This window comes from Moschus berezovskii, chromosome 14 (assembly GCF_049115385.1).
Source record: "Moschus berezovskii isolate FMDL1 chromosome 14, NW_MosBer_1.0, whole genome shotgun sequence".
NCBI classification, from domain to species: Eukaryota; Metazoa; Chordata; class Mammalia; order Artiodactyla; family Moschidae; genus Moschus; species Moschus berezovskii.
The window spans coordinates 85,429,003-85,450,375 of NC_142473.1; the positions used below are offsets into that span (position 1 = coordinate 85,429,003).

The 21,373-nt window shown below is 41.7% G+C and overlaps 1 protein-coding gene across 2 annotated transcripts in view; it reads left to right on the plus strand.

The window, feature by feature from the left end:
- The window catches only part of LOC129554846 (fatty acid desaturase 2-like protein FADS2B), a 47,812-nt gene extending 26,892 nt beyond the window's left edge, over positions 1-20,920 (plus strand). The window contains exons 4-12 of one of the 2 annotated variants that reach the window (XM_055424130.2): positions 1,870-1,971; positions 5,335-5,460; positions 10,318-10,378; positions 13,292-13,368; positions 13,530-13,627; positions 15,417-15,513; positions 17,401-17,480; positions 18,723-18,848; positions 20,429-20,920. In XM_055424130.2, coding sequence (XP_055280105.2) covers positions 1,870-1,971; positions 5,335-5,460; positions 10,318-10,378; positions 13,292-13,368; positions 13,530-13,627; positions 15,417-15,513; positions 17,401-17,480; positions 18,723-18,848; positions 20,429-20,504 — 843 coding nt within the window. In that variant the 3' untranslated portion in view covers positions 20,505-20,920. The remainder of the gene's footprint in view (positions 1-1,869; positions 1,972-5,334; positions 5,461-10,317; positions 10,379-13,291; positions 13,369-13,529; positions 13,628-15,416; positions 15,514-17,400; positions 17,481-18,722; positions 18,849-20,428) is intronic. The other variant, XM_055424131.2, reaches the window with a different exon arrangement.
- The last annotated feature ends 453 nt before the right edge of the window (positions 20,921-21,373 follow it).

Consider the following 21,373-nt stretch of genomic DNA (forward strand, 5'->3'; position numbering starts at 1 on the left):
TTTGAGGAATCTCCACACTGTTCTCCATAGTGGCTGTACTAGTTTGCATTCCCACCAACAGTGTAAGAGGGTTCCCTTTTCTCCACACCCTCTCCAGCATTTATTGCATGTAGACTTTTGGATAGCAGCCATTCTGACTGGTGTGAAATGGTATCTCATTGTGGTTTTGATTTGCATCTCTCTGATTATGAGGGATGTTGAGCATTTTTTCATGTGCTTGTTAGCCATCTTATGTCTTCTTTGGAGAAATGTCTGTTTAGTTCTTTGGCCCATTTTTTGATTGGGTCATTTATTTTTCTGGAATTGAGCTGCAGGAGCTGCTTGTATATTTTGGAGATTAATCCTTTATCAGTTGCTTCATTTGCTATTATTTTGTCCCATTCTGAAGGCTGTCTTTTCACCTTGCTTATAGTTTCCTTTGCAGTGCAGAAGCTTTTGATTTTAATTAGGTGCCATTTGTTTATTTTTGCTTTTATTTCCAATATTCTGGGAAGTGGGTCTTGGAGGATCCTGCTGTGATTTATGTCGGAGAGTGTTTTGCCTACATTCTCCTCTAGGAGTTTTATAGTTTCTGGTCTTACATTTAGCTCTCTAATCCATTTTGAGTTTATTTTTGTGTCTGGTGTTAGGAAGTGTTCTAGTTTCATTCTTTTACAAGTGGCTGACCAGTTTTCCCAGCACCACTTGTTAAAGAGACTGTCTTTTGTCCATTTTATATTCTTGCCTCCTTTGTCGAAGATAAGGTGTCCATAGGTGCGTGGGTTTATCTCTGGGCTTTCTATTTTGTTCTATTGATCTATATTTCTGTCTTTATGCCAGTACCATACTGTCTTGATGACTGTGGCTTTGTAGTAGAGCCTGAAGTCTGGTAGGTTAATTCCTCCAGTTCCATTTTTCTTCTTCAAGATTGCTTTGGCTATTCGAGGTTTTTTGTATTTCCATGCAAATTGTGAGATTATTTGTTCTAGTTCTGTGAAAAATATCGTTGGTAGCTTGATAGGGATTGCACTGAATGTATAAATTACTTTGGGTAGTATACTCGTTTTCACAATATTTATTCTTCCAATCCACGAACACGGTATATTTCTCCATCTATTAGTGTCCTCTTTGATTACTTTCACTAGTGTTTTATAGTTTTCTATGTACAAGTCTTTTGTTTCCTTAGGTAGATATATTCCTAAGTATTTAATTCTTTTCGTTGCAACAGTGAATGGAATAGTTTCTTTAATTTCTCTTTCTATTTTCTCATTATTAGTGTATAGGAATGCAAGGGATTTCTGTGTGTTGATTTTATATCCTGCAACTTTACTGTAATCATTGATTAGCTCTAGTAGTTTTCTGGTAGAGTCTTTAGGGTTTTCTGTGTAGAGGATCATGTCATCAGCGAACAGTGAAAGTTTTAAAAGCAACTTTTGAAATCAAGAAAGGAAACAAATATTTGTTTGACTGCTTAGCATAATCAGGAATTTTACATGTATTTTGGCTGCAAGACAGTTGAATGAGTAAGGTATAATATTGTAATCCTTGCTTCTCAGATAAAGAACTGAGTTCAGAGCTACAAACTGGCTTTCCAAGAGTTGTGTAACTTGTAAAGTGGTGAAGGACAGTTTAGAGCCCTAGTCAGCCTGACTCCAAAGGCATCCTCCTTCCATTCCACACTGGAAGGTTCTGACAGTGGAGAGAAGAGCATTCTAGGCTGAGAGAACCACCTGTGCAAAGGTACAGAGATGGGAAGGAACTCAGCAAGTGTGATAGATGCACACAGAGATCTCCCACTGTTCTCATGGGTTCCCAAACCTACCAGCAGGCTCAATTCCTACTTTCTTCTTACCTTGTCAACTTCTCTGACAGCAACCCTGTCTCTTCTAGGCTCAGGGCTCATTTCTGCAGCATGACATGGGACACCTTTCCATATTTAAGAAGTCCAAGTGGAACCACCTGATGCAAACATTTGTGATGGGTCATCTCAAGGTACAGAATGTTCCAGGAGTGTGATGGGATTCTAAAAGTCATTTCACTAAGCAGTGGTTTCTACATATACTTATCAGCAAAAAATGTTACTACACACCCAAGAAAATGTAAATATACTAACAATGTAGTGACTATATATATAATATATATATATATATATATATATATATATATGCACACACATAACATTATAACATATATGCTAAAACTAGAATTTTAAATGTTTAGGAGAAAAGGTTTAGTTTTATTAAGAAGTTCTGTTTTTTTCTTAGCCAATAAACTATTTGGCCCAATCCCTGGTACACCATTAAAGAACCACCTCTCAGGACTGTACAAAGTCATGAGTAGCGATATTCTTAGAAGGGGTCTGCACGTGTACTTCTGGGAGGCTAGGGGAATCCAGCAAACTATTTAATCCTGGGAGGACTATGTATAAATAAAAGAAAAGATGCAGAACAGATAAAAGTTTAACAAAAGAGAGAAACCATGGAAAGTTATATGGCCCTGTTTAAGAGTTGAGAGTTGCAAACTCCAGACTGCTGGAAAAAGCAGCGGCAGTTGGTCTTATTCCCACACGTATGCTCCAGGAGGACAGGCACACTATCCTATGCAGAGCCTAACAAAGTGCCTAACACACAGTAGGCCTTCCATAAGCACCTGTTGAACGGGTGGATGGAAAGGTGGATGGATAGATGGACAGAAGAATGACACCAGATACTAGTACAAGCATTGATGAGAGCAGGTTTTGGCCCTGGCTCTGACAATGCTCACCGTGCAGCCCTGAACAAGTCAGAGTCCACCTCTGGCTCTCAGTGCTCTCATCTCTGAAATTAGGACTTCAGCGGGACCTCAGCTTCTCTCTGATGTTCTAGGATTTGGTGAGAAACCAATGACAGAATGATCTCTGTTCGTTTTCAAGGCAAACCATTCAGTATCACAGTAATCCAAGTCTAACGAACTCTGGTAGCCTTTGCCCTGCTTCACTTTGTACTCCATTTCAGTATTCTTGCCTTGATAACCCCATGAACAGTACGAAATGGCAAAAAGATATGGCATTGAAAGATGAACTCCCAGGTCGGTAGGTACCCAATATGCTACTGGAGAAGAGTGGAGAAATAACTCCAGAAAGAATGAAGAGGTGGGGCCAAAGTGAAAACAACGCTGAGCTATGGATGTGACTGGTGGTGGAAGTAAAGTCCAATGTTGTAAAGAGCGATATCGCATGGGAACCTGGAATGTTAGGTCCATGAATCAAAGCGAATTGGAAGTGGTCAAACAGAAGATGGCAAGAGTGAACATCAACATTGTAGGAATCAGTGAACTAAAATGGACCAGACTGGGAGAATTTAATGCAGATGACCATTATATCTACTACTGTGGGCAAAAATCCCTTAGAAGGAATGGAGTAGCCCTCATAAACAACAAAAGAGTCCGAAACGTAGTATTTGGATGCATTCTCAAAAATGAAAGAATGATTTCTGTTCGTTTCCAAGGCAAACCATTCAAAATCACAGTAATCAAAGTCTATGCCCCAAACATTAATGCTGAAGAAGCTGAAGTTGAATGGTTCTATGAAGACCTACCAGACTTTCTAGAACTAACACCAAAAAAAGATGTCATTTTCATCATAGGGAACTGGAATGCGAAAGGAGGAAATCAAGAGACACCTGGAGTAACAGGCAAGTTTGACCTTGGAGTGAATGAAGCAGGGCAAAGGCCAACAGAATTTTGCCAAGAGAACACACTGGTCACAGCAAACACCCTCTTCCAACTTTATTACTCCTGTATATATTCCAAATATTTTCATTTTAACATGAAAGAAATATAAAAATTATTAATATACTTTACATTTCTTTTTTCATTCGGAGGCTTTGAATCTAGTATGCATTTTCCTTACATAGCCCGCCTCAATTTGACTGGTCACATTTTAAGTGCTCAGAGGCCACACACAGATAATGGCTACTATATTGAGCGTTGCAGATCTAAAATACGTATTAATCAATTTTTGATGAATATGTGGGGGAGAAAGTGGTCTCGACGTCCTATTCCTCTGCCATCTTATTCCCTCCCTCAATTTTTGAGAGATGTCAAATATGCAGTAAAAGCTGTGACTATTGCTTATTCTTCTATAAATGATTAATGTAATATGGGAAGGGAAGAGAAATGGAATATCTCAATATGCCAACATTCTACATACAGCATCTCATGTCTCCTCAAACAACCCATGCAGGTAAATGTCATTATATTATACTATATTTGCTGAAGAGGAAATTGAACACCAAAGGGTAGATAATTTTCCCAAACCACAGAGAAGCATTTATACATCCAGTGGATTCAACTAAGTTGATATGCTTCCAAATCCTTTTCTTTGTTAGAACCTTCAGATTTTCACTGAAAGATAAAAAAATCCAAAACAACTTAAGCAGAGATGATATCAGCTCAGCATCAACTAAAATACTTTTATTCTCTTTTATATTTAATGAGATCATTGAAACTTGAACATGTGATGATCAGAGGCAAGCCCCCATAGGAGATGACTTCAGATCCATGACTCTTTAAAATATTCATTGAAGTAGGAACCTTGGGGCCATTTCCCCCCAGAACTAATTGGTTTTAGAGCTGAAGTTTCTTTATTTATAAAATAAGAAGTACACTCTCTGCTCTTTACCTATTTCATGTTTCTTTTTAAAGGGAGGACAAAAAAAAAAAAGAAAGATGGAAAAACATTTCATTTCAACTGTTTTTATTCTTCTTCATTATCAGGAGTTGTTTTAGCCTGGAATTTGTGTTCCTGGATAAGATAATTATTTGCTGGTACGGTTTTAGAGCCTCTATTCAATGAATCATTTTGTGACCCAGGAACGGGGCGGGGGGGTGGCATGTTCCAGGAATCCATATCCTAATTAAACTTTGGAGATGTAGGCAGAAAACTCTGATTGTTACTATTCAGGTGCTGCTGCTGCTGCTAAGTTGCTTCAGTCGTGTCTGACTCTGTTCAACCCCATAGATGGCAGCTAATGTCCAACTCATTGCGACCCCATGAACACATCACACCAGGCTTCCCTGTCCATCACCAGTTCATAAAGTTTGCTCAGGCTCATGTCCATTGAATCGGTGACACCATCCAACCATCTCATCCTCTGTCATCCCCTTTTCCTCCTGCCCTCAATCTTTCCCAGCATCAGGGTCTTCTCCAGTGAGTTGGCTCTTCACATCAGGTGGTCAGTATTGGAGCGTCAGCTTCAGCATCAGCCCTTCCAGTGAACATTCAGGGTTGATTTTCTTTAGTTTTGGAAAACACTGATAATGAAAGATATTTCAGGAGAGAAATCTTGCAGCTAATGAATGTTCTATTCTCCTCAGGGCCTGTCTGCAAAGTGGTGGAATAACCGGCACTTCCAGCACCACGTCAAAACGAACATCTACCCCAAAGACCCAGATATTGACGTAGGCCCACTTTTTGTTATTGGAGAATTACAACCTGTCAAGGTATGTTTAGAAATCCTAAGCACTAGAGAAATCTTTCAGGAAGTGGCTCTTAGAAAAGTCTACACCCTTGTCTTGAAGAGATCAGGTTGGAGATTCTGGCTTCAAGCATGTTTTCAGAGCATCTCTTCTTTTAACTCCAGGATATAAATTTTAAATAAGTGAATCTGGTGTTGTAAGAAAGGAAGAAAGTGTGAAATGAACAACTCCATGATCTTAAAAGTCATGCAGGCTAAATCACTTATAGAAGGCATGGCAGAACATTCAACAAATGCTAAATCACGAAACATCTACATATCTAGTTCTGCCAACTAATTCTTGCTGTTTGAAGAAACTAAGCTGTTATTTTTTGGTTTAGGTTCATTTTGGTTCATTTATACATGAAACTCAGCTCAAATGCCTCATAATACACAGGACCTCGCCTCGAATTCAGACTTCTTAAGGAACAGAAAAAGGAAGGCAAACTCCAGAATGTCTCAGCTGATGACTTTCTTAAATCTCAGCTTAGAAACGAGCGTGTAAGGATTATTACCAAGATATTTAGAGTCTGCTTTCTTTTTTTTTTTTTTGTAATTAATTTATTTTTTGTTGGAGGCAAATTATTTTACAATATTATATTGGTTGGTTTTGCCATACACTGACATGAATTCGCCCCGGGTTTACATAAGTTCCCCCTCCTGAACCCCCCTCCCACCTCCCTCCTCCCTTTATCCTCCCTCTGGGTCATCCCTGCATGCCAGCCCCGAGCATCCTATAACATGCATTGACCCTGAACTAGTGATTCATTTCACATATGACAACATACGTGTTTCAATGACATTCTCCCAAATCATCCCACCCTCACCCTCTCCCACAGAGTCCCAAAGACTGATCTATACATCTGTGTCTCTTTTGCTGTCTCGTATACAGGGTTATCATTTGCATCTTTCTAAATTCCATATATATGCATTAGTATGCTGTATTGGTGTTTTTCTTTCTGGCTTACTTCACTCTGTATAATAGGCTCCAGTTTCATCCACCTCATTAGAACTGATTGAAATGTATTCTTTTTAATGGCTGAATAATACTCCATTGTGTATATGTACCAAAGCTTTCTTATCCATTAATCTGCAGATGGACATCTAGGTTGCTTCCATGTCCTGGCTATTATAAACAGTGCTGCAATGAACATTGGAGTACATGTGTCTCTTTCAATTCTGGTTTCCTCGGTGTGTAGAGTCTGCTTTCAACACAGAAGGTATAAGGATAACGACAGAAAGGTATCTTTCCTCGAAAGGAAATGATGGATCCTGAGAATTAAGTGCTTAGGAAGAGTCTCTCTCTCCTTCTGGAAGGATTTAGTGAAGTGAAGTTGCTCAGTCGTGTCCGCCTCTTTGCGGCCCCATGGACTGTAGCCTACCAGGCTCCTCCATCCATGGGATTTTCCAGGCAAGAGTACTGGAGTGGATTGCCAATTCCCTCTCCAGGGGATCCTTCCAACCCAGGGATCAAACCCGGGTCTTCTGCATTGCAGGCTGATGCTTTACCCTCTAAGCCACCAGGGAAGTTGGAAGAATTCAGGAGCTTTCTAAAAACAAAGGAGTGTAGCTTCATCAGTAGCTGTGTGGACTTTGTGGTAACCACAATTGTGCAACTTTCTCAAAATGGGTTTTCCCAGTTTTGGAAGACAACCTTCTTCCAATTAGGAGAAAAAGTCTCCTGCCTAGATTTAAAGAAAAAAAGAAAGAAACCCTGACTCTAGTCTTTAGTTAATTGTTCTTCACAATGACTCCACAAACAAGTCAGAGCTCTCTGAAGTTTATGAACTCCTAAAGTGAAGTCGCTCAGTCATGTCTGACTCTGTGACCCTATGGACTGTAGCCCACCAGGCTCCTCCACCCAATGGGATTTTCCAGGCAAGAATACTGGAGTGGGTTGTCATTTCCTTCTCCAGGGATCAAATCTGGGTCTCCCACATTGCAGGCAGACCCTTTACAGGCTGAACCACCACAGAATCCCTGTGAACTCCTCGGCTGATCACTAAATTTATGACATTTTGACTTCTCTCCTCATTCCCTCACAGCAATGGAGATTCGCCTCACTGGAGTTCATGAGGCAGCCTGATCGCCTCCAGAAGTCCCTTCTGTAGAACTGTATCCAGTTCACATGCTGCCTCTTCACAGAGGATGGAGACATCATCACTTCTACATCATATCCCTCGAGCCTTAGGTTTCTGCTTACTATAATTTCAAAGACAATGCACAACACATTACTTAAAATCATTTAATCTCTAAATTCAGTTGTTTTGCAACAAAACTAACTCTGATAAGCCTTAAATGTTTCTCTTCTTCCTGTTTTACTGTGTCATTCTACCACTTTCTTCAAACATTCATTCCTTTAACAACTATTAATTAAATCCTCTCCGGCCAGGTCCTGTGCTCATACTCTGAAAAAATTAGACTTCTCCTTTGGAGCAATACTCAAAAATCAATCCTTCACCTACATTTGCCAGCTCTCCAAAATTTCTCACCAACTCCCTCTTTCAAGTTTCCTACCAACTTAAATATCTAGAAGCTTGGGAGTAACTTCAAATAACTATCATTACTTTATCACCATGACATTTATTTTTATTTATGATAGTAAGAGAAAGAAGGGTCAAGTCTAATATCCATATAACAGAAGAAATATGTAGAAGGGAAGATATCAAAAGAATGGGAAAAGCAAAAATTAAACATGGCTCACAGTGTTTTAACTGACTGAACATATGGTAAAATTATACAGGAGATTTGAATTATCATTCATTCACTAATTCCTTCAACAAAACATTAAGTGTCTCTTAGGAAATAGAGGTAAACCATTACTTCTATGCCTCCTCTCAAGATATTTGCTGCCTTTGTGCATTTGGGCACAGACTAAATTAACTAAGAAGACCCCTAGAAAATGACTCAAATTCCCAGAGGTAAGATTATGTGTTCAGTTCAGTTCAGTCCCTCAGTCATGTCTGACTCTTTGAAACCGCATGAAAGGCAGCACGCCAGGACTCCCTGTCCATCACCAACTCCCGGAGTCCATCGAAACCCATGTCCATTGAGTTGATGATGCCATCCAACCATCTCATCCTCTGTCATCCCATTCTCCTCCTGCCCTCAATCTTTCCCAGCATCAGGGCCTATTCCAGTGAGTCAGCTCTTCTCATTAGATGGCCCAAGTATTGGAGTTTCAGCTTCAACATCAGTCCTTCCAATGAACACCCAGGACTGATCTCCTTTAGGATGGACTGATTGGATCTCCTGGCAGTCCAAGGGACTCTCAAGAGTTTTCTCCAACACCACAGTTCAAAGCATCAATTCTTCAGTGCTCAGCTTTCTTTATAGTCCATCTCTCACACCCATACATGACCACTGGAAAAACCATAGCCTTGACTAGACGGACATTTGTTGGCAAAGTAATGTCTCTACTTTTTAATATGCTGTCTAGGTTAGTCATAACTTTCCTTCCAAGAAGTAAATGTCTTTTAATTTCATGGCTGCAGTCACCATCTATAGTGATTTTGGAGCTCAGAAAAATAAAGTCTGACACTGTTTCCACTGTTTCCCCATCTACCTGCCATGAAGTTATGGGACCGGATGCCATGATCTTAGTTTTCTGAATGGTTAGTTTTAAGCCAACTTTTTCACTCTCCTCTTTCACTTTCATCAAGAGGCTCTTTAGTTCTTCTTCACTTTCTGCCATAAGAGTGGTGTCATCTGCATATCTGAGGTTACTAATATTTCTCCCAGCAATCTTGATTCCAGCTGTGCTTCTTCCAGCTCAGCATCTCTCATGATGTACTCTGCATATAAGTTAAATAAGCAGGGTGACAATACGCAGCCTTGACTTACTCCTTTTCCTATTTGGAACCAGTCTGTTGTTCCATGTCCAGTTCTAACTGTTGCTTTCTGACCTGAATACAGATTTCTCAAGAGGCAGGTCAGGTGGTCTGGTATTACCATCTCTTTCAGAATTTTCCAGTTTATTGTGATCCACACAGTCAAAGGCTTTGGCATAGTCAATAAATCAGAAATAGATGTTTTTCTGGAACTCTCTTATTTTTTAATTGATCAAACGGATGTTGGCAATTTGATCTCTGGTTCCTTTGCCTTTTCTAAAACCAGCTTGAACATCTGGAAGTTCACGGTTCACGTATTGCTTAAGCCTGGCTTGGAGAATTTTGAGCATTACTTTACTAGCGTGTGAGATGAGTGCCATTATATGTTATCATGCCTTAAAACGAGTAAACCACAGCATAAGATCCACGATGGAATTAAAGGAGGAAAGATGAAGTAGATACTAGGGGTTATGACTATGTGTTTTATAACACAACCATTCAACAAATATCTGTTAAATGGATGAATGGATATAAGCAGACTGAGTTTCAAGCAGAATTCTAAGCACATAGGTTGAAGAAGACCTTGAAAACTTATCAGAAATATTTCTCCTCCATCACCATTCCATTCCACACCAGGGCAAAAATTTCAAAATGGCTCCCATGGGAATAATAATAAACAATCACAATCCCTGAATTCAAATGGGATAAACCATCCCTGCAAGAACTGCCCACGTTTAAGTAAAGAAAAAGGCACCACAGTACTCCCCCCCCCCTTCAGTTCTGGTTCTTCAGTGCCTTCAGTCTGACAATAAATGAACTCTGACGAGATGGCTCCTTCTATAGAGATTCTACACAAACACACAACTCTGAGTGTAGTAACAGAGTCTATATTGCTCTTCAGTTCACTTCAGTCGTTCAGTCGTGACCGACTCTTTGCGACCCCATGAATCACAGCACGCCAGGCCTCCCTGTCCATCACCAACTTACTTTAGTTTTATTCTCTCTTCTTTCAGTATGGCAAGAAAAAAATCAAATACATCGACTACGAGAAGCAGCACCTGTACTTCTGCACGGGTGAGTCACCAGGGAGCCACAATCCTTACCATCCCATTTCCTTGAAGCAAACAGTTGTCAAGCCAGAAGGCATGACTGAAATCCTCCCACAGAGAGATGATCCCATGTTTTGTTGTGCCTCAAAAAAGCAGCATGTTTTATTTCAGACTTACTTGGGTGAATTCTGAAGAGGAAAATAGAAGAGCAATTAGGCATTCTTAATGGGCCTCTCATCACTCTGGCTACTGTACAGGGAAGGAGATGCTCCAAGAAGGATGGGAGGCAGGATGCCAATCAAGGGGTCTGGTATCTGGGACTCTCGTCCTCGGTAAACTACAATACTTGTCAAGAAGAAAAGGACACTGGTATACGGATAGGGAGGAAAAGCAGGAAAAGAATGCTCAAGCACTGACAGTCGGTGCCAGAAAAAGCAGAGTCTCATGAATAAAAGTCACCTGTAAAGCATCTGTGTGGAAGGAAGTTGACTGTTCCCACAGCTTACATACAGCTGTAGAAGGTATTTTAGTGGATACACACACACACACACACACACACATATATAATAAGACAGGTCTGGATATGTTCTAGGCTTGAGAGAAAATAGGGTAGCTGAATAATTCTAATATCAATAAAAATATTAGAAGCAAAAATGTTTTGCTCTTAACCAAGTCAAACTCATGATTGCTCACAAAGAAAAGTTTAGGACCCCAAAATATGCTCATCTAAAACATGCTTATTCATTTGGAAAAGAAACCCAAATTAGGGAAGATTCCAAACATTTCCTATAGAACAGTGGTTCTCACCTAAGAGCATCGTTGCCCCAGTGGGACGTTTGACAGCATATAGATACTTTTTTTGATGATTGCAACAAAGGGGGAGGAATGGTACTGACATCCATGGGGAAGAAGCCAGGGATGTTCTGAAATGTCTTATTGTACATAAAACAGCCCTGAACAATAAAGAATTATCTGACCCTAAAATGCCAACAATGATAAGATTGAGAAACTGTTGCAGCTGATCTGGCTTGCCCAAACATTGGCCACCAGTGGTCATCTGTCTCATACCTGACTGGGATGGCCTGTGAGTCCATATTCTGAGACACGAGGCTCAACCATCACTGCAGCCTCTTCCTGTGATAGAATTCTGAGGACTTATCCTAATGCAGTTATTCTCCTTCAAGACCAAAAAGGGTGTGGAGGACATTGGTGCCCCAGTTTGAAAGGGAACTCTCCCAGCCCAGACAGACGTGTATTCACATAAGAAAAAACTGTTGGAGTCTCTTGTCTGAACTCTCCTCCCGTGTGCAGTAAAGCAATACAGCCTCAGCTTAGGAGGAATGGATGAACATTGCAGCTCCACTGCAGAATGCCCAGCTTACAGACCACATCGTCCTCAGGAGCTGTTTCATTTTGTCATTTTCTTTCAAATGTCTTCAACTTAGTAAGACAGGTACAAATGAGTCATACTCAACCTGTCAGAGAGAGATGAGGCTTGACATTTCACAAAGGTGGCGAGACAGCTTTCATGCAGATTCCTGTAGTAGGGAAAGGTACTTCAGTATAAGCTGAGCTCAACTCTCCAGAAATGAAAGGTAAGAGACTTTTAAAACACTGCTGATGCTGCTGCTGCTGCTGCTGCTGCTGCTGCTAAGTCACTTCAGTCTTGTCTGACCCTGTGTGACCCCATAGACGGCAGCCCACTAGGCTTCCCTGTCCCTGGGATTCTCCAGGCAAGAACACTGGAGTGGGTTGCCATTTCCTTCTCCAATATTTAAAACACTGGGACATGCTAAAGGAAATTAGGGCAAGAGGATAGAGGGAGGGGAAGCTGGTCATGTGGTTAAGCCATGTGTGTCTTCTCACTGGTGCTTATCAAAGTCAAACTCCTTACCCTCCCAGAGGCGGCAGGACAGAGCCTGATCCTCAAAGATTGTACTTCAAAGGGATGACTCCCAAGTCCTTGAGAAAGACACTTCTGGATCAGGGACAATCCATCCCAGAGGGACACAGTAAGAATTTTATAATTGTAAGTTTTCTAACAAATGATTGAAGAAAAAGGTGGTCAGAAGCCTACTGAACAAGCAGTAAGTTCTTTGGACAGTTTTGAACTTTCTCAAGTATTTTAAGGGGGCTGGAATCATCCCAGGAGCACGGCCTTGAACTGTTCTTAGAAACTATTTCTAGCATATGTGCGAGTCTCTTAGTGTGTAGGGTGGACAAAATCATTTGTGCTGACAGTCTGCAGACTTTGAAAGTTTACAGGTCAAGTTTGAAGCCTTGTCAGGAAGAGGGCTCCAGAGCATCTGACTAAAGTTTGATCAAGAAGAGAGTTGTCAAAATCTGAAGGGTCTCCATATGACTCCTACCTGCTCCAGGCAACTTCACTGGTCCTGGGAGAGAAGCAGATAAATAACTTTCTGGCCAGACTCAGTATGCCTGCTCTGTATCTGCCACCTCAACATATCGTGACAGGCCCAACAGGAAGGATCATGAAGGATTGAAGGATTTCAGGGACCTTGAGAAAACTTGAAAGCTCACAGCAGAAGCCCTTCCAGGATGCCTTCATCAGGAACGACTCAGATCTTCAAAGCTTCCCTAGTTTCCTTAAGGGAGCTTGAACCAAAGTCCTGTTTCAGCCTCTGCTGCTGCTGCTAAGTCACGTCAGTCGTGTCCGACTCTGTGCGACCCCATAGTCGGTAGCCCACTAGGCTCCTCTGTCCCTGGGATTCTCCAGGCAAGAACACTGGAGTGGGTTGCCATTTCCTTCTCCAAGAGACTCTAAAAGCCCAGCAGCATCCAGGGTGTGGTTGTGGATCTCCACCTTGCACCCTTCTCAGGGGCAATGTTCCAGGGGTAGCAAGGAGATCAACTCCCACTAGCTTCCACAGGAATCATATCTGTTCATTTATTCACCATCTTCTTGGTTTCTTTTCAGTTGGGGCCGCCCTTCTCATGCCAGTATATTTCAACCTGGATTCCATTCGAGCAATGTACTGCAGTAGGGACTGGGAGGTGAGTAACTCGATTCCTTCTCTAGAGCTAGATCAGGCTCATAGAAAAGGGGAAATGTAAATGTTTGGTCCTTTCCAGATGTAGCTTTCTTGAGAACCAGGACACAAGATTTAGCCAGTTTTATTTCCACTAGCTTAACTTTCAAGCACTTCTTTCCACAGGACATTGCCTGGGTCAGCAGCTTTTATATCCGCTATTTCATCACATTCGGTCCTTTCTATGGAATCTTCGGAACCATGGTGCTCATATACTTAGTCAAGTAAGAAAGCAATAATATTCTCCTAATCTTATTGCCTGGATGGTCCTCTTACCTTTCTTACTTGATCTATTTATGATTAGCAATGATTAGCAGATTGTGACACCAGGCTACATTCTTGTAGCTGAGACATTTCCAAGAAAATGTGGAATAAAACAGCTGAAATAGTTGAATGAGTTTCCTGGAAACTGAATTTGCCCAATCCTGCCTTTTTTCCCACATGATTAATTCCCAATTGCAGTACAGTAACCCCTCATCAAGGAGAAGGCAATGGCAGCCCGCTCCAGTGCTCTTGCCTGGAAAATCCCATGGGCAGAGGAGCCTGGTGGGCTGCAGTCCATGAGGTTGCGAAGAGTCAGACACAACTGAGCGATTTCACTTTCCCTTTTCACTCGCATGCATCGGAGAAGGAAATGGCAACCCACTCCAGTGTTCTTGCCTGGAGAATCCCAGAGACGGCGGAGCCTGGCGGGCTGCCGTCTATGGGGTTGCACAGAGTCGGACACGACTGAAGCAACTTAGCAGCAGCAGCAGCAGCCCCTCAGCATCTGAGGAGGATTATCCCTGGACCCACCTCAGTTACCAAAATCCAAAGATATTCAAGCTCCATAGACATCTATCCATATGTGTGGTTCCACTACCGTGAATTCAGGCAACCACTAATCTTGCAGTACTGTACGTGTTTACTTTAAAATATCCACATTTAGGTGGACCTCCATGTTTCTCAAGGGTCAACTGTATTCTGCCTGATCACCAAGTAATTCAAACTGTAATCCAGCTGGACATCATAATTCTTACCAAAGATAACAGGAGGCCAATTATTTTTAATTTATTTTACGACAAGAGATTTTCCCCAGATCGAAAGGACTTTCAACTGAATAACCCTCTTTAACTTCGCAATTTATTCCTTTCTCTTTTATTTGCATTACTATTCATAACAATAATGATAGCTACAGGGAGGCCTGGCGTGCTGTGATTCATGGGGTCGCGGAGAGTCGGACACGACTGAGCGACTGAACTGAACTGAACTGAACTATGCATCAGGCAATTTGCTAAAGGCTTTACATGCATCATCTTATTTGATATAATCACAAATGCACAACCAGGCAATGCAGATAGTATCAATTTCATTTTTCTGATAAGAAAACTAAAGTTCAGAGAAATGAAATCACTTACTCAAAAGGAAATAAGGGCTAGTGGCAGTGCCAAATGAAACTTGTACCCAGTTCTATCTGATGACAACAGCCAAGCTGTTAATCACATTGCATATATCCTTAAGTTGTTGCTTTAGTCGCTATATCATGTCTGACTCTTTTGCGACCCCATGGACTGTAGCCTGCCAGGCTCCTCTGCTCAGGGGATTTCACAGGCAAGAATACTGGAGTCGTTTGCCGTTTCTTTGTCCAGGGGATCTTCCCGACCCAGGAATCAAAAACCCAGGTCTCCTGCATTGGCAGATGGAATCTTTACCACTGAGCCACCAGGGAAACCTGACCTACAGTTATCTAGGTATCTTCTGAGCCTTGCACCAATGCCTACAGAAAATACTGGGGACACTGCTCTGGTACGGTAGGCTGCAAGACAGGTAGTGTGACTGAATACCTAGTGTGTCATCTTTAGATATAAAAGGTCTGCAAAGATGAAAAACAAACAACCACCACATTATTGGAACCTTTGAGTCACTGCCATTTCCTCTAATGCTCAGCCAGATCTGCCAGTGGTTATGCAAGCCCAGTGACTGGAACTGAAACTCCCCAAGGAGTGATCATATCTTCCTTTTATTCTTTTAAAGGCTTCTTGAAAGTCCCTGGATTGCATATGTTACCCAGATGAGCCACATAGCAATGAAAATGAGCAAAGAGGAGAACCGGGATTGGTTCAGCACTCAGGTAATAATGCTGTTCTTGGGAAAGCATCCATCAAAGCATCCTGATCACCATCTGCTTACCTCAGATAACGTTTATTGGAGGCTTGCCAGGGGCCAGGCACTGTCAACTGCTTTGCATGTAGCTACACGAGATATAGATACATGCTCAGAGTATTCCCAGTTTACAAATGATAAAATTGAGGTATGAAGAAGCTACATAACTTGTGTAAGATCACACAGCTAATAAGTGGTAGAAGCAGGTTTTATTTATTTATTTAGCCACACTGTGTGGTATGCAGGATCTTAGTTCTCCTACCAGGGATCAAATCTGTGTTCAGCACACAGTCTTAACCAGTGGACCAGTGGGAGTTCCCTGGAAGTAGGTTTTAAACCTCGGCAGCTCGATTTCAGAACCTTTGCTCTTAACCAAGGCTTAATAAACCACAGTCCCAGGGACGATCTAGCCCAGTCCGTGTTTTTGTAGTTTTACTGGGACACAGCCACACTCATACATTACATATTCTCTATGATAGCTTTCATTCTAAAACAGCAGAACTGCATAGCTGTGATGCAGAATCGAAACATTTACTGTGCGGCACTTTACAGGTAAGGCTTACTAAACCTGCCTCAACATGGTACAGTCTTTCAACGAATCTCACACACTTGAATAACAGAAGGAAGAACCCTGGAATCCTTCTAATTTCACTGTACAGATAGGGGGGCCCAGAGAGGAGACTCAGCAGTCTCGCCAAGCATGCTGTTCACGATTAAAAGACTCGTGCCCCACGCAGAACACCGCTGCCCCCAGGCCTGACACTGGCTGTGCCGTGATTGACTGGAGCGTCCGGTCATCATACTGCTTCCTGCTCCGTGCCCACTGCCAAATTCAGTGGACATTCCATGCAGTAGCGGTTCTCAAACGCTTTGGTCAAGCACCACGCTTAAAACTTATTGAGGACATCAAAGAGCTTCGTTGCTGGAGGTTATATCCACTGATACTTACTGTATTTGAAATTGAAACAGAGAGTGTTAAAATATCTATTAATTAATTTTAAAATAACAAGATAAAACCAATAAAGGTTAACATCAGAATGATGGCACCATCCCATGTTTAATAGCCTCTGGAAAAACCCATGCTCTAAGCATGCATGAATGAGAATGAAAAAGGCAAATGTTGTCTCAGAAGTATTATGGGAATCATTTTGACCTTACAGATCCCCTGAAAGTGTCCTAGGGAACCCCAAGGTGCTCTAAAGTACACTTCGAGGAAACCTGACATAGAGCAACTGCAAAAATGACATTCAAAATGGCAACAACCCTAAAAAGAATTAAATCTTAGAAAAGCACTAAATAAAATCACATTCATAAGTATTCTGAGTAATCTGGAGAATCCTATGAACTTCTTGTCCGTCTGTTTTTTACAAAATAAAATACGTTAGATAAAAAAGGAAGCTACTTGTATATATTAATGTATTTCTATGCAAAAAACCATTGATTAAAGCCCTTGCATGCTTTATTCCCCATTTAGAAGTCCTTTAAATCTATTCTGTGGTAATGATATTCAAACTCCTATAATTTCTACCAGAGTCCTACAATCCTGCTTCCATCTGCAAAGTCCTTACTCATGACACCTTAGTCTTCTGACTTTAAGGGCTAGTAGGGACTCAGTCCTCTCAGATCCTATTTACTTCTTTATATCTATTGCCTTATCTATACTTCTTAGCAAAATGTCTTATTTCCTTTATAATTGTAAGGTCCCTGAGACCAGGGACTTATTTTTATCACTCATGGTTTGTTACATAAAATATGTACTCAATCAGCACTTGTTGACTGATGGATAAATAAAAGAGTAACAAGCTCTTGTGTGACACGGGCTGATTTCCATCTAATGCGTGCTCTGTCTTTGCAGGTCCTGGCCACCTGTAATGTTGAACAGTCCCTGTTCAATGACTGGTTCACTGGGCACCTGAACTTCCAGATTGAGCACCAGTGAGTGAGACCAATGTCTCCCAACCAAGGCCGAGGGTGGCCACTAATGACCCCTCCATATGGTCCAGAGCAGAGCACAAGACCCGCAATCTTGGGGAAAATGAACCAGGCCTCTCTAAAGGATGCTATTTTTCAGTCAACAACAATGATAGAGAAGGGAAGGAAGAAATGAAGGGAGTGTCCCAATTGCGAGTAAATGGAGAGGAATCTTGGAAAAGTATCAGTGACGCAGTTCCAGATTCCTATGGGCTCAGGAACTGGTGGTTTCCTTGCATTTGCTTTGTTGGCACAACCCAACAAAAATCAGGACACGAGTAACCAACCTGTGTTCAAACTTAACTATGCTATAATTCAAATATTTACTTATCTGTGTCTTTAGAGACAAGTTTAAAAAATAACTAATGAAGTGGAGTCCCTGCTGCAACTTCTACATTGTATCTGGAAATACTTACCAATGGGTCAGTTACAGAGAGGAAAACGGGTAGTTCACGCCTGGATGCAAGTTAAAACACTGCGAGTCAGTTTCTCCAGAGTATCAGGGGAAAGGCTTTCCACATTCTCTTTGTCTAAGCCATGTGAGTCTATGATAGTCAAAGAAGGAGCAAGACCTTTATTTGTTCAAGGAATTTTTTTCATTCTATTTCTCACATTAGGGCTTGAAAATTTCAGCAAAACAACAGCAACAAAAAGATTATTACGCATAGTTTTATTAAAGGAGAGGTTTACATCCAAGACGGTCATCTGGCTGACTAACGAAAACTTGGGATTAAAAATCCATCTCTCCTCACTTCTTATTTCTTTCCTAGGACTTTTAGCTGTTTACCGTGACTTAAAATACATTCATCTATTCTTGCTAAGGAAGTTAAAAAGACAGACAAAGACAGAGATTAGCATTGGCGGGGTGGGAAGTTCAGTATCTCCAGTTCTCTGGGTAGTTCTAAATGGTAGAAAGTTCTAAACGCTATACCTTCATTTGATCTGACCAAAAATAAACAGTTGATGGAACTAAAATGTATTCTTTTAGATCTTCCTAAACATCTGCCACCCACAAGGCTTGTAGTGGGTTAAGGGATAAGATGAGTCTGCCAGAAAGTCTTGTAACTTCCCAGAACAAAAGTATTGTGCAAGCTCAAGGTTGGGTCTGCATGGCTGATACCGTTTTATTTTGTAAAAGGGAAAAGGGAACTTTGGGTCTCTCCTTAGGTCTGAGAAGTTGTATATCTCCTCTCTGTGTTTCCCTAGTCTATTTCCCACAATGCCACGTCATAATTATCACAAGGTGGCACCTCTGGTGAAGTCACTGTGTGCCAAGCATGGACTGCAGTATGTGAATAAGCCCATCTTGAAGGCATTTGGAGACATTCTCAGGTAATAACAGTCCCTCAACCCACAGCTCTCATTTCCCTTCACCGCTGGTCCCCAGACTCTTCACTGCTTTATGAATCATTCAGCCAATAGCTATTTATTAAGGAACATCCATGTGCCCAGCATGGACATGAGGCTCTATAAGGAGCAACGCTAACACAGAAATGGTAACAGTCATTCCTACCATTTACCTGCTGCCTTCTGGGTATTTCTTAGTGAAAACGCCTCATGCCCTAAGTTTCAAGCTTCTTATAAACCAGGGTTCTGTATTATTTGGCTTTGTATCACCCACAGAGCCTTGACATGCTTTAGAACTTAACCAGTGGGAGGGACTCTCAAATCACCTGGTCAAGGGTTGCAAACTAAGATGCTTGCAGGGTCTGGTGGGACAGGCAGGGGTGACTCTTCCTATGAGAACTGAGAATCCACACTCATCCTGAAGCAGTCACAGTTCCCTAGAGGATCCTTTGCTCGTCAAATTAACAGCCAAAACCTTGGTTGTATAATTTATCTTAAAATTAGGAAAAAGAAAAGCAGGTGTATCTTTTTAATACAAATAAATAAACCAGGAAGGCTAGACCTGGTCAGATCTGATCCCTGAACAGTGACCCCTCTTCACCTTCTGCCACTGCCCTCCAACTTTCCTGCCCTCCCGATATCTGACTTCCCTTCAGCAGCTACATAACTCCCTGCCCCTTGCCAGGACCATCCTTGGTCACTTTTTCTCCTACCTAGAATAATTTGCCAACTTGCCAGCCCCCTCCTGTCACCTTCTCAAGTTCCGTTCACTCTTCAAAGCTCACCTGAAAGGTCTTTCTTCATCTCAGTCCTCCCTGGCTCCCAAGACTAAACCTGTCACATGCTCCCACAGCAACTGTTTCTCATTTCTGATCTTTATTACAATCATGATTTAATAGCATATTGGGTAATAAATTATGTAATATGTGTCTCCCAACGTAGACCAGAGCTCCATGTGGAAAGACTCTCACCACTCCTACTCACAGCTGTATAACCAGAGCCTAGAAAAGTCTTTAACTTTATAAAGTAGGAGAGGTAGGTGGATACAGGATAAGTTGGTATAGGTACATGGTTTATCTTGTAGGGATTCAATAGAGATTTTTCTTTTAATGTGGAGAAAAGAACAAGTGATGCTTTGGAGTACAGAAGAAAAATAATTGAAAGAAAAACTCAATCTCTTCCATACAGAAATGCTGATGGACTGTGGACTGCCAGGCTTCTCTGTCCATGGTATTTCCTAGGCAAGAATGTTGCAATGGGTTGACATTTCCTTTTCCAGGGGATCTTCCCAACCCAGGGATAGAAACTGTGTGTCTTGCATCTCCTGAATTGGCAGGCGGATTCTTACCAATGAGCCACCTGGGAAGCCAGAAAATGTGGACTCACCTTCTAATACATAAGTCAGTATATTTGATTCTCCCTACTGGGAAGATAGAGAGACATTTTTTAGATATAGCTGAAAATGACAATGGTGCCCTGAATTAAGTAAAACAGCAAATGTTCCATGAAGTAGCTCCTTTGACCTGAGTCTCACCTACTCACAATTTTGTCTGCTCCTCTCACAGGGCCCTGAAGAAGTCCGCAGCCCTCTGGATGGATGCTTACTACAGGCATCCAGAAACATGTTGCAAATGTGCATGAGTCTGTGTTAAAGAGAAAGCCACAGGCCCCAAAGTGTCACTTGTGCTAAAGCTCATGATACCAAACCTCTCTAAAACCTGACTTACTCACAGTTTCAACCTTCCCAAAGTGTAATTTTAATCAACTGTCTGGAATTTTCTGATCAACTATCTGTAATTTTTTTTGATCAGCTATCTAGGAGGTAATCTGTTGTGTTTTGTCCCTTCTCCATCTTTGCCCCCAGCCCAGAGGAAGAAGAGGATAAAACCCTTGGCATCACCTCCCTGTCACCAAAAAAGGTGTCTGCCCTAAATATACTTTGCTGAGAGCTTCCTTGCCCCTCCCTTCTTCCCATAAAAGCCTTCCATTTGCCCAACCCCTCAGAGCCCCATTTGATTAACTGTGTTCATAAGTCACTGAATAAAGCCAATTAAATCATCAAATTTACTCAGTTGAATTTTTGTTTTCTAACAGCTTGTTTAATAATCTTCCCAGAGGAGACCCAAGGCCGGCTACTTTCATGACTCCCCAGATCACTGAGCACTGGGTTAGAATTCAGATGATCCATCCTGCAGATCATTTCCACCCTCTGCTCTTTGGCCACAGGAATAAAGATGGCTTGATTGGCCAGACTTCTATCTCTGTAACCAAGCAGGAGCCTACAGGGCCTCCTGGGAACAGCACCCCGCAAAAGGCAATCATGCACATCCTCTGCTTTAGCTCCTCTCTGAGGTACCAGAAAATAGTACTTGATGCAAATTTCATGAATTGTTTTGCATATAGGAACCCATCCCCGCCCCACCACCAAAAGGAAGAACTACTTTTTGACCTAGAACACACAGCCCAAGGCCACCAGGAGCCTAAGAACTGAAGATGGGAACCCCTGTGCC